Genomic DNA, 12,988 nt, shown 5'->3' with positions numbered 1-12,988 from the left:
GGCACTTCAGGATCATATGTGTGTGGAAGAGTTCGCAAACACTATATCCCTGATTTGGATGACTAGAAACAGAGCATTCTTCAATAGTGTCTGCTTGCCCCTTGAAAAAATCCCAGAGCAGGCCCGTGCCTTGGTGCAGGAATTTCACCATATTCGGCCAACCCATGCAAAAATCCCAAGAACTGCCAGTGCGGTCCGCTGGAAATCGTCACCCCCTGGTTTGGTGAAAATTAATTTCGACGGTGCCATTTTCTCAACCCAATCCTCAGCTGGTCTTGGCGTGATAATCCTTGACCATGCTGGACTGGTCTTGGCTGCCCTGTCACAAAGTATTCCCTTGCCTACTTCGGTGGAGACAGTGGAAGTGATGGCAGCGAGAAGAGCTCTCTTGTTTGCCAAAGAGCTTGGTTTTGAGAGAGTTATGGTTGAAGGAGACTCGAAAGGGGTCATAAAAGCTATCAAGGAAAAATCTCTTCTCTCTTCTGGCTGGGGTCACCTTCTTAAAGATATCCATGCTCTTTCTCTTTCTTTTAGTTGTATTTCTTTCCTTCATGTTAAGCGTTTGGGTAACCGGGTTGCTCATTCTTTAGCCCGTAGATCTTTTTGTAATCTTTTGCTAGTTTGGATGGAGGAACTTCCCCCAGACTCTATTGATGTTTACAACCAAGATCTTGGTTTTATTAATGATTAGCCTCTGCCCTCTTTTGTGGGCTTTCCTCTCAAAAAAAAAAAAAAAAAATGTTTCTCTTTTTTTCTCTCTTTTTTTTTTTTTTTTTTTTTTTTTTTTTTTTTTTCTTCTAAATTCTAATCTCACTTCTTCTTCTTCTTTTTTTTAATCTCTTCTTCTTTATTTTTGAATTATTAAAAAAAAATGAGATTTTTAATGTACTCCTTTTTTTTTTCTTTTTAATGATTTATTTATTTATGTTGGTGTTTAAATTGTTTTCTCTTCATATTTGTTTGTACTACTTTTTTTCTTCTTCTTTTTCCATTTTAATGAATGTATTTTCTATGTCCAAAATAAAAATCATTATGCATGTGGTTTAATTGGATAAAAGAGAGAAACATATCAAATTGAGATGAATGAAAAATTATAATACTAAACCCAAAAAAAGCTTCATCGCACGTAGGTATGAGTATATCAATATATGTTATATAATTTATTGTTTAAACCTTCTTTTCTCTACTTTTGTTTCTGTGTTTTGTGCTTTATTTGTTTATTGCTTTAAGTCTAAGCCTTTAACCTTTTTTTTTTTTTCTCTTCTTTTGTTTGCGTAGTTTAAGATTTGCCTATTTCTAAGTAATAAAAAATTTTGAGACATGTAACAAGATTTTATTTAGCAAAAATTTTGTTGCAATCTTATAACATTCGTTTATTTTTCTTGTAAATTATATAGAATTTCTAATGCTATTGCTTGTAAAACCTTTTTTTTTTTTTTTTGTTGATAAAATTGCTTGTAAAACCTTGATTTTGAATTATAATTACAAGTTTAATTTAGGCATATGCCATTTTTTTTTACATATTCATGTTATGATTTCTTAAACTTACTTTATATATATATATATATATATATATAATTTTTAAAATATTTTTATTTGACCCTGCGGTTCGACCATTAACTTCGCTCATAAACCAGGTCAACATCCAATCTAGGTTTAATAACTATGATTAGCTAGCTTTGAGGTCCACTAGTTTGCTTTGGCTAAAAATATGGGTCCAGTATTTCGTGCTAATTGCCACTCACATTGAAGAAATGCTGGGGTGAATTTGTATTGACCTCACCAACTTTGCGTGTGAAGCTAGCACATCCAATTGTTGGGACATGTTTTTTTTTTCTGGTTCAAAGCTTTCACATAATCTGATATTCTGATATGCTAAATAACGCATTGAGTTGAATGCCATAAAATTCCAACTTATCTGTGTTTTGGCAAATGAACTTCGATAAAGTAATATGTGCTTAATTATTGAAGAAATTTTTATCATGAATTCCTTGCTGGTTCTTTACACATGGAAATTTTTCCAATTATGCAGGCTATGGCTCCTATATTTTCGCTAGTTTCTCCCAAGTTCCAATTTAAGGGTGCGAACTGTGGACAAAAGGGGCATTCCAGTTTCAAAGAGATATATAAAGCTTTATGATGGCTTCTTGCATGACCTCTTTGAGCCTGAACGTGAAGAGATTGGATAGGATATAATTAATTGGATGGAAAAGAGATTAAGAGCGTTTTATGTGGAAACCACATCATAATTATCCACTTAATTAGATTGAACTAAATAAATTGTTCTCAAACGGAGCCTAAATTAACTATATAAAATAAAATAAAAAACCAATTTACACCTAATCTAATCTTTATTTTATTTTATTTTATATAAGTATGTATTATCTAAACCATTTTAATGTTGAGCTTGAGATAATATGTGGCATTTTATGGACTATATAAAATGCTAGAAGCACTACATAGGCAACTAATAAGTTTCGTTTTAGTACCAAAAAATTGATAAATATTTGTTATTGACCAAATTGTAAATATTTATAGGTTAATTGTAATCAAAATTGTATGATAGAATATTTTAAAAAAAATTACATGAAATTATCATGGTTTGAGTTGAATATGAGCTTCTTCTAAAAAAGCAAAAAAAAAAAAAAAAAAAAAAAGTTAAATATAAGCTCTTCTAAAAAAAAGTTATATATAATCTTTATGTAGATAGAATTGTAGCAACACGTAGTGCGAGTTACATGCTAATTTAATCGAAAAATGCTAAATTGGCAAACTTTTTAACTATAGTTTATGTTTAATTATTGATAAATAAAAAAATGTTATTAATAATTATTTTCGTAAAAAACTAAAAATATGCTAAAATAATAGCAATTACCCAGTTCAAAATCTCATTCACTCGTCCTACACTGTCGCTTTTTCGCTCCCGATACCCACTCGTCAAACTCTTGCAGCCGCCGAACAACTTGCCACATTGCCACACTGCCACCGCCGAGCGCCGATCTCACAGCCTTACTGAGTCTTTTTTTTTTTCTCTATTGCTCTCGTCTCCAATCTCTCAGCCTCTCACCATCTCCATCTTGTTCAGGTTTTTTTTTTTTTTTCCTTCTCTTCTTTTTTGGTTACTATGTAATGCTTGATAAATTTTTTTTTTTTTTTTTTTGAGTATGTACATATTTTTGTATTGGGATTTTAGGAAGAAAAAAAGAGTTGGGAAAAGCTGAAGCCTTTCAAAATCTAAGGTTAGATCTACTTCAATCACATCATTTTGTGATTTTCGTGTTTATTGGGGTTATTATTCTGACATTGATTTGAAGCTTTATGGATGGTATATTGTGATTCTGTTTCTGATTTAAGTTGTTTGCATTTTCAGAACAAGAAGAGAAGGTGAATCTGTGGGAGAGTGTGACTAACTGCTGGCTGTAGCTGACAGCTGACTGAGGTATAATTTTTTTAAACCATAACTTATTTTAAGTTTTATGATGAAGCGGTGATGGGTATGAAGTATAATGCCTGGTTGGGTTGATGGTGGTTTTGCACTTTTGTGTGTTTCAAGCTTCAAGCTTCAAGCTTCAAGTTTCAAGTATGGTTTTTTTTTTAACTAAAAGTACAACTTAAAGCTCGGATTATCGTGAAAGAGTTGTGAAAATATCGTAGATGTAACATTTCTCTTTACATTTTGAAAATTTATTCTGACCCTTTATATTAGTTGTACTGTTTATTTTTGTTGGTAATTTGACCGTTGAGTGCCCTTTATATTTAATTACTCCTATTTCATAATATGCTAACTCTAAAAAGTTGAACGTAGTAATTTCATTGTTCTAGATGGAAAAACATATTATGAAGAGTCAGATTATAAAGGGCTTCAGTTAAGAGCAAAACCAAAATAAAAACTTTAGTTAAACCTTTATTGTTTTAATTTAAGCAGTTGGACTACCTGCAGCTGTTGGGTACCAAACAAAAACCCATTTCAATTTCAATTAACAGTGAGTTCTTTTAGATTTGCCTTTTGGTTATATAGAAAGAGAAAATCCATTTAAGCTTTCATAGCACATTCTTGTACATTTTTTTTTTTAGTTTGATTTGTTTGAAATCTGATTAAAGCTGGTAAGAAGTACGAGGAGCTGGGCTTTGAGATACGATGATTGCTGTGCTGGTATTGATCCTGGGTGTTTTATTGGGAGCTTTCATTTTAATCCCACAAGTCCATAAATCTGGTAAAGTTTGTATCTTCTACATTTTCATCTTCATATTTTCTACTTACCCAATATTGTGATGAATATGTACATAATGTTTGATTTGGAGGAAATGAAAAATGTTTAATGTAGGTGGTACAAAAAAAGTTGAGTCAACTGCTAGCAATAAGAAGGTAATTAGTAAATTACTTAACTCCATAAATTATTAATCTTACTCTGGATTTTTTTTATTGATTTAATTCCTTCAGATTTCTGCTTACACGATTTGTGCTTTACATGATTTGTACTTGATGTTCTGTTTGGTTGTTAAGAAATTTGAGGAAGTTAAAATGAAGAATAATATATATATATTGGTAAGAAGGAAGAATAATATTTGGTTTTTTGTTAAGTGTTGTTTTGGTTTACAAAGAAGTGTGAAATGTTAACCTGATTCGTTGTTTTAAAGATTAAAATTTAGGCTTGGTTTCAGAAATTTTTTGTACTTTCTGGTTCCAACTAAAACAAACATGAAGTTTCAAAAAAATAAAAATTAAAAAAGAGAAAATTAGGAGCTTCTGTTTGTTTAAATGACAACATGCAACTGCTATTATAGTTTGAAGTTGTGGGTGCTTAAGGAAAATGTTTGGTGAAAAGAAATTTGATTTACTTGATCTATGCTTCAATTTTACTAAAAGCTTTCTCTTCCCTTTATGCACTTGGCCTTTCTAAGAGCAGTCTTATTTTTCTTTACTATTGAAGTATTTGTTGGTTAATGTCATTCCTTTTGATGATTAACTAAAACCATAAAGTATCAGTGCAATTATGAGACAAATGTTTACCTTAACTGCAAATGAACTTGGTTCCTTAATAACACCTTCTAGAAGGAGATTCGGATGGATACATAAAGGAAGAATTATTTGGTTAAACCAAAATATACACAAAAGTTTTCCCCTAAAACAATCTCTTGTAATTGGGGGAAAGATTAAGGAGGAGAGAGGAGGGTGTTCACTGTTCAGATAGAGCTTGTTCCATGTTCATTGGCCATGGCTTAAGTGGGAGGGATAGACTTTATTTCTTGATGAAGAGATCCATAGTTGATGAAGATGCCCAAACTCCATAAACTTGATCTTCAAATTTCAAACAATATATGGCATTAAACCTTGATTAATATGTGCTATATCAAACTGCATATGAATTCCATTGTTGGCATATGAATTCCATTGCTGGTACAATATTGAGATAGAGAATCAAGATGTCTATTACTCTTTCGTACTTCTTCATTGTTAAAACTTAAAAAATATTCTCAATGTCCTTTCTTTGCCTTTGATCAATCAGAAATCTATTTCATGACTCTCCAATTGTGCATTTTGTTTTTAGGTATCCAAAATCTACAGTAAAGCTGACGTCTTGGTGCATAACAAGAAAACTGATTGTTGGATCATCATCAAGGACAAGGTACTCTGTTTTAATGCTTCATTTGAAAGTTGAAATCTAAAACTCATACATTCAGAACCCTTTACTAGGTTTCTTATGTCACCCATTTTCTTTTCCTGGATTGTAGGTTTATGATGTTACCTCGTACGTAGAGGAACATCCAGGTGGTGATGCCATCTTAGCACATGCTGGTGATGATTCAACCAAAGGGTTTTATGGGTATGCATCTTTTGGCTGAACAATTTTACGTTTCACTACTTGTTTGGTAGTAGTAAACTTGCTTTTCCTTTTCCTCTTCATTAAGTGTATAGAATTTTGAAGAATTTTTTTTCTTGTCCATCTGGTTGCGATTAACATCTCATCTTTGTTAGTATTTGGATAACAATAATGTAGCATGCAATTGCAACTTTGCAATTATCAAATATAAACCCCTGCAGAGCAACCAAATTGGATGGCTAAGATTGAACCTGGGTGGTGCTTTCTGAGGTACCTTTAAGCCAAAGAGCCACTCGGTCCAACCCCTCAGGGTTGTGTGCAACGAGTTTGTACTGAACAAAGCATTATCCCAAGTTCCAACTGATTAGGTTCAACCAATAAACATTTAACTAAAAATTTTATATTGATTCTCCTCTGAATTGAAGCCTCCTTTGTTGGGCTCAGAATTGTTTTATGTGAAGACAGGACCTAGCCTTGGTATGTCAGCCTTGGTATGTCATGTCATTGGCAATTTATAAAGACCGAACAACTCCTGTATAGCAGTTAAAACTCCTACTTTAAAGATAGCAATCTCTCTCACTCCAAATATATGCTTGTAATCTTTTTGTAAATATCACATTGCTATTTGGTTTACATTCCATGCAAAGTGTAATTCTTGATGTTTACAAACGGATGAATAATGATCAATAGTTGGCCTAAGTTTCCTTTCATTATCACTATTTGCATCACAACCAAAATTCATAACAACTTGTTAATCTTCCATTTGACAGGCCACAGCATGCAACCCGAGTCTTTGACATGATTGATGACTTTTACATTGGAGATTTGGAGAGGTAATCGGTTGCAACCATTGGTCCGTAAACAAGAATAATGTACTTTCAGAATCTTATTGTTCTCTTGGGGTTTTTGCCTTATTGATGACTTCTACATTGGAGATCCAGAGAACCAGAGCGGTAGTTAATTAGTAAATTGACGAGGGAAACAGCTCTGTTTCAAAACCCCTCCAATAGCAACACGTCACATTACCTTTTCACTAGTATATAAAATTCACATGCCTCACACAATCTCTCCATCTTAATAAAACCCAATTTTAGAAAATACATTGGTTAAATTACCTATTTGGTCCCAAACTTTACATTGTGTCAATTTTGGTCTTTAATCTTTCAAATGCGTCAATTAAGTTTCCCACCTTCAAATATGTTAAAATTGTCCATACCAGAGTTAAATGATAGATGAAAAAGGTTGGCGTGACATGGTTGAAGATCCAAAAATCTCCAACCTCCGAACAATAATTTTTTAGCCCAATTCTCCTTCTTGATGTGAAATAAGAAAAACCCATATGGCAAATTTCAATTCTAAACAAATACAAAGCACAATTATCAATCCACACACAAATCAAAAAATCAATCAAAAGCCTACAATCTAAAGAGAACCAAATTCCACCATTTTAGTCATAACCCACATGAGGTTTCATAGCAACAAACGCTAGCAATTATTTATTTTTTAATCAAAAAAAAAAATTAAATACTTAACCAATTGAAAAAATCATAAATGCAATTATGGTGGTCTGGATCGAAGAGTGGTGGAGGTAAGAGTATGGTTCACAATCCCCCCTCCTCACCACCCCCCCCCCCCCCCCCCCTTTCTTTGAAATCAGCTAATTTCTCTATATTTGAAAAAGGAGCAAAGGCTACATATTAAATGAAAATAACCTGACTGACCTCCCCTCAAATATAAAATTTGACAATATCAAAATTTTAAAACCTCAACATTTAAGGTGTATACCTTAAAATATTTCAAGACATTTTCTAGTACATGTAGCCTTTGCTCATTTTCGGGTGTATACCTTACTTTTTCGTATTTTCCCAAGCCATATGTATGTGATGTGAGTGTGAGAGACAAAAAGAGCGGATTACATACACACGTGATTACTCTACTATACTCCTCATTACTCCCTCTCATCCAAACTGGCCTAAATCATACCTTATAGGCAATTAAGAATAGATTAAAGGGCAATGGATGTGCAATTAGGTATATGATTAAGTATCCGTTTGGATATAACGTTTGGCGTTCAACAACTGCGTTTCACTTTCTTTCTTTTTTTTTTGAGAAGAGCGTTTCACATTTTCAATGGGTCTCGTGCACTGTTCATGAGACCTACAAACCTTTTTTTTAGCAAAACTTTCGTTAAAAATAGGTTTTACGATACTATTCACACATTTAAAAATTATTTTATTACAGTGTTTTCAGTTTTAATTTTTCAACGGTATCGAAATGGGCCCCAAATCATACATTTAAAGGTCACTTAAGTAAACGACTCCCAAAGGCATCGACTTCTGGTATTATTGAGCACTCTAATATAATTAAAAATTTTAAAACGTTCTGAGTTTCTTACACGCATATCTGTTGCGATACCATCGAGTGGTATACTTTTTCGATACCATCCCATCATGACCGCTATTGGTGGTGCTTGGAGGCCGTGGGCTCCATCCTTGTAATGCTTTTGACTCAGCAATCTGCAATGGATAAGGTACCTGGCAGCTGGCACTTGGTCATGGACAAACCTATGTAGCAGAGGATTCCTAATCACCCTGTTCAGCATGTGAAGGAATCAAATGCTGCTTAAGATGCTCTTGCTAGTCTGGGAAGGAATCAAATACTGGATTTTTTTGTAGTTTCTTCTGTTTATGTTGTGGGGTTTTCTAATATGGATAATTAGGCAATAACTAGCTCTCGCCTTGTAGTTGTTCCTTAGCGTGTTTATATATATATATCCAGCATCTTTGACTCCTAAAAATTCAATAGCTAGCTGTGAGTATTAAAGAAAGCTTCTGAAAACTATTTTGAGAGAAAATCTATTCTTGAATTGATTAGAATGAAAAATGAATTGAATTAATTTTACACTGAAGCTCTACCTTTATATACGTGTTTACAGAGCTAAAAGGGAAAACAAAACAATCTAACTAACTCTTAACAGACTAACTAACTCTAATAATACAGCTGTACATCTGTTAATCTTCTCACGTGCTTGCTGTCTCACGTGCCAATCACTTAAGCCAAGTGATGTCGTTTTGCTTTCATCTTTCCTTTCTTCTTTTTCTTGTGGACTCTGTCGTTTAGATCATCACTACAGCTGTGCCGTTCTTCTTTCTTTGTCTTCATGCCTTCTTTCTCAATTGCATATTCAACACTCCCCCTCAAGTCATGATTCACAGAATCATTGACTTGGCTAGTTGAAGTCCTCAGATTTGGGGAGTAAATATCAATCAAACCTAGACAATTGATCAACTTGCTAAAAGCTGGAAATCCTAAAGCTTTGGTGAAGATGTCTGCTGTTTGAAATTGACTTGAAACATAAAAGGTTTTAATTACACCTTCTGTTATCTTGTCCCTGACCAAATGACAGTCAACTTCTATGTGTTTTGTTCGCTCGTGGAAGACAGGGTTTGCTGCTATATGCAAAGAACCCACACAATTTCACAGGTTGTTGTAGCCATTGATCTGTACTCTGCCTTTGCTGAGGACCTAGAGACTGTACTTTGCTTTTTGGACCTCCATGAGATTAAGGAATCTCCTAAGAACACACTGTAACCTGTGATTGACCTTCTAGTGTCAGGGCAGCCTGCCCAATCAGCATCGCAGAAAGCTTTTACTTGCATTGTGAAGTTGCTAGAGAAAAACAATCCTCTGCCTGGAGTGCCTTTCAAGTATTGCAACACTCTATTGATTGCCAGCATATGAGTCTCTCTTGGTTCAGCTAGAAACTGACTCAACCTATGCACTGCATAAGTGATGTCAGGTCTAGTTAAGGTGAGATAGAGCAATCTTCCTATTAGTTTTCTGTACTGACTTGCATCTGGAATTAGCTTGCCCGCATCCTTTGAAAGATGTAAATTTTGTTCCATTGGAGTTCTAAGTGGTTTAGACCCCAAGAAGCCTGTATCTTGCAAAATTTCCAAACAATACTTCCTTTGGTTCAAACTTATACCCTTTTCACTTCTAGCAACCTCTAAACCCAAAAAATACTTCAATAAGCCTAAGTCTTTTAAGCCAAACTTAGTATCAAGCAATTGCTTCAAGTCAGTAATGCAGCTAGGATCATTGCCTGTGAGCAAAATGTCATCTACATATACTAGCAAAGCAGTGAAAGAAGCACATTTAGTGTATGTGAAGAGAGAGTAATCTGCCTTGGATTGGATAAAACCAAAATTCAACAAGGTGGAAGAGAATTTGGCAAACCATTGCCTAGAGGCCTGTTTCAAGCCATATAGACTCTTGTTGAGTTTGCAAACCAAAGGACCAGAATTTGAGGCATTAGCACACTCCCCCTTGCTGTGAAAACCAGGTGGAAGGCTCATGTAAACTTCTTCATCCAAATCACCATGAAGAAAGGCATTGTTCACATCCATTTGGTGAAGAGCCCAACCTTTCACAGCAGCCAAAGACAACACCATCCTGATAGAAACAGATTTGGCTACAGAGGAGAAGGTATCAGTGTAGTCAAGACCCTCCCTTTGTGTATATCCTTTGGCAACTAAATGAGCTTTATGTCTTTCAATAGACCCATCAGATTTATACTTAGTCCTAAAACCCCATTTACAGCCAATAGGGATCTTGCCAGGAGGAAGAGAAGTTAAGGACCAGGTGTTGGTAAGTTCTAGAGCTGCAATCTCCTTATCCATAGCAGCTCTCCAATCAGGGGATCGAACAGCCTCTTGGAAGGAAGAAGGGTCAGGGGAGGTGGAAACAATGGCCATGACAAACTTCTTGTAATGCTTATTAAGGTTGGAATAGGTGAGACAAGCAAAGATGTCATAAGGGAGGCCAGTTGAAGGTTTAGGTGGGCTGGAGGTGACAGATTTGCAAGAATAATCCTTTAGGTAAGATGGAGGGTTATGTGATCTAGTGGATTTCCTGAGAGGCCTAGAAACAGGCATAGAAACAAGATCATGCTCAAAATCAACAACAAGTGGAGTGACATGTGGAAGTGGGGAAGGTAATGGAGAAATGGAAATCTGATCTGCAAAAACATTATCTGCAGAATCAGGGAGTATAGCTGGACTTTCATTTAAGAAGGTGGAATCTGAAAAACAAGAATCAGGAACAGAAAGAGGGAAAACAAATGAAGCTGAATCAATAGAGGAAGAATCATTAAGGTGCACAGAGGAAGAAGAAGATCCAGAAGCAAAGGGAAAAATATGTTCATAAAAAATCACATCTCTAGAGACAAAAATGGAATTAGTTGCCAAATCCATGACCTTGTACCCTTTAATACCACTGGGATATCCTAAAAAAACACATTTTCTTGCTCTTGAGGCAAATTTGTGCCGGTTTTGACAAAGTGTGGAAGTAAAACATAGGCAACCAAAAGTTCTCATATGGACATATGAAGGAGATGTTTGAAAGAGCATTTCAAAAGGAGTTTTATTTTGTAAGTGTTTAGAGGGTAGCCTATTGATGAGATAGACTGCAGTAAGGATGCAGTCACCCCACATTTTCAAAGGCAAGGAAGAATGAAACCTCAAAGCCCTTGCAACATTTAAAATGTGTTGATGTTTCCTCTCAACAATTGCATTTTGTTGAGGGGTCTCAACACAAGTTAATTGATGCAAAATACCTTTTGATTTGAAAAAATCTTTCATAAAGAATTATGTGCCATTATCACTTCTAAGACATTTGATTTTTGCACCAAATTGTGTTTCAACCATGTTAGAAAATTGTTCAACAAGAGCCTGTGCTTCTAACTTAGATTTAAGTAAATAGACCCAAGTACATCTAGAGTGATCATCCACAATGGTAAGAAAGTATTTGTAACCTTCAATAGTTGGAATTGAAAAAGGTCCCCAAAGATCACAATGCACAAGATCAAAGAGACAATTAGAGACATGACTGCTATTAGGAAAAGATAACCTCTTTTGTTTGGCAAAATGGCAAATGTCACAACAAGCTGCTTTATTAGAATTTAAACCAGATACAAACTTATTTAGTAATGACAATTTTGCATAAGAAGGATGCCCTAAACGAAAATGCCACAAATCAGCATTATTGACAGAATTATTACTAACAGAGGGAATTGAAATAGGTATTTGTGAAGAGGCAGCAAGAACAGATGAAGGTGGAAGACTTTGTTGCAGAAGATAAAGGCCTTTTGATGCTTTACCTAGTCCAATCATGTTCCAATTGGCCAGGTCCTGGATAAAGCAAAAAGAACCAAATAATACAAGACAACAAAAACATGTTTTAGTGAGTTGGCTGACTGATATGAGATTAAAAGTAAAGGAAGGAACACAAAGAACCCCATAGAGAGTGAGTTGATCTGAGACATGAACTGTGCCTATGTGAGTAACTAAAGCTCTTTCTCCATTTGGTAAGTAGACATGAGTGTTAATGGTAGAAGTAATGGAGGTTAAGCAAGACACTGAATGAACCATATGATCTGAGGCACCAGTGTCAATGATCCATTCATTGGTTTTATGAGCATGCCTATCAACTATATGTGCAGAAAAAATGGAATGGGAAAAATTTGGAGGCAACCAGAAGGGATTACCTGAAAAATTGGCAAGATAAGGCATGGAAGAACTGGGGCCTGTAGCAGCATTAGCACCATTCAGTGGAGACTGAACTGAGGCAGCTTGGTGATGAGAAGCCTGAGAGCCATTGGACTGAGAGGTAAGGAAAGAAAGTAGCTGCTCACATTGACTCTGAGTGATGGGACACTGAGGTGCACTGAATTGAGACTAGGCTGCCCTGAATTGAGGCTGTGGCATGGTCAATTGTGGTGCATAATGCATCTGATCAGGTTGGTTATGAAAATTGAACATAGACTGAGAAACAACATTCCCAAAACCACCATTATTGCAAAAAAAATTTCCAAATGAACCATTGCCACTGCTAGAAACTTGATTAGCCAATGCCTTCCCATTGTGCTTATATCCTGGAGGGTACCAGTGCAATTTGTAGCACTTGTCTGCTACATGACCAACAATTCCACAATGAGTGCACACAGGCCTTTCCTTCTTTGCATTGCCATTCTTTCCACCTTGATTACCCTGAGGCACACCCTGATTCCAGCCTTGATGAACCTGATTCCATCCTTGATGACCTTGAAACCCCTTTGAATTAGAGTTATTAGCATATAAAGCTGTTGATTCAATGACCAAATCAGC

The 12,988-nt window shown here is 35.2% G+C and overlaps 1 protein-coding gene across 2 annotated transcripts; it reads left to right on the top strand.

Annotated features, from left to right (window-relative positions):
• Positions 1–2,870: 2,870 nt before the first annotated feature.
• LOC115970767 (cytochrome B5-like protein) lies at positions 2,871–6,968 on the top strand. 2 transcript variants are annotated; one of them, XM_031090371.1, is made up of 9 exons: positions 2,871–3,085; positions 3,194–3,239; positions 3,371–3,439; positions 3,926–3,983; positions 4,102–4,214; positions 4,326–4,366; positions 5,550–5,627; positions 5,734–5,825; positions 6,593–6,968. In XM_031090371.1, exons 5-9 carry the CDS (start codon positions 4,139–4,141, stop codon positions 6,657–6,659), a joined length of 354 nt encoding a protein of 117 aa, XP_030946231.1. In that variant the 5' UTR covers positions 2,871–3,085; positions 3,194–3,239; positions 3,371–3,439; positions 3,926–3,983; positions 4,102–4,138; the 3' UTR covers positions 6,660–6,968. The 2 variants fall into 2 exon arrangements, with proteins under 2 accessions (XP_030946231.1, XP_030946230.1); XM_031090370.1 differs by lacking the exon at positions 3,926–3,983 and having other exon boundaries at positions 6,593–6,957.
• The last annotated feature ends 6,020 nt before the right edge of the window (positions 6,969–12,988 follow it).

Source organism: Quercus lobata, chromosome 12 (genome assembly GCF_001633185.2).
Source record: "Quercus lobata isolate SW786 chromosome 12, ValleyOak3.0 Primary Assembly, whole genome shotgun sequence".
In the NCBI taxonomy this organism is placed as follows: Eukaryota; Viridiplantae; Streptophyta; class Magnoliopsida; order Fagales; family Fagaceae; genus Quercus; species Quercus lobata.
Note: the sequence above shows the minus strand (reverse complement) of the source record. Positions and strands in the feature narration are given on the sequence as shown.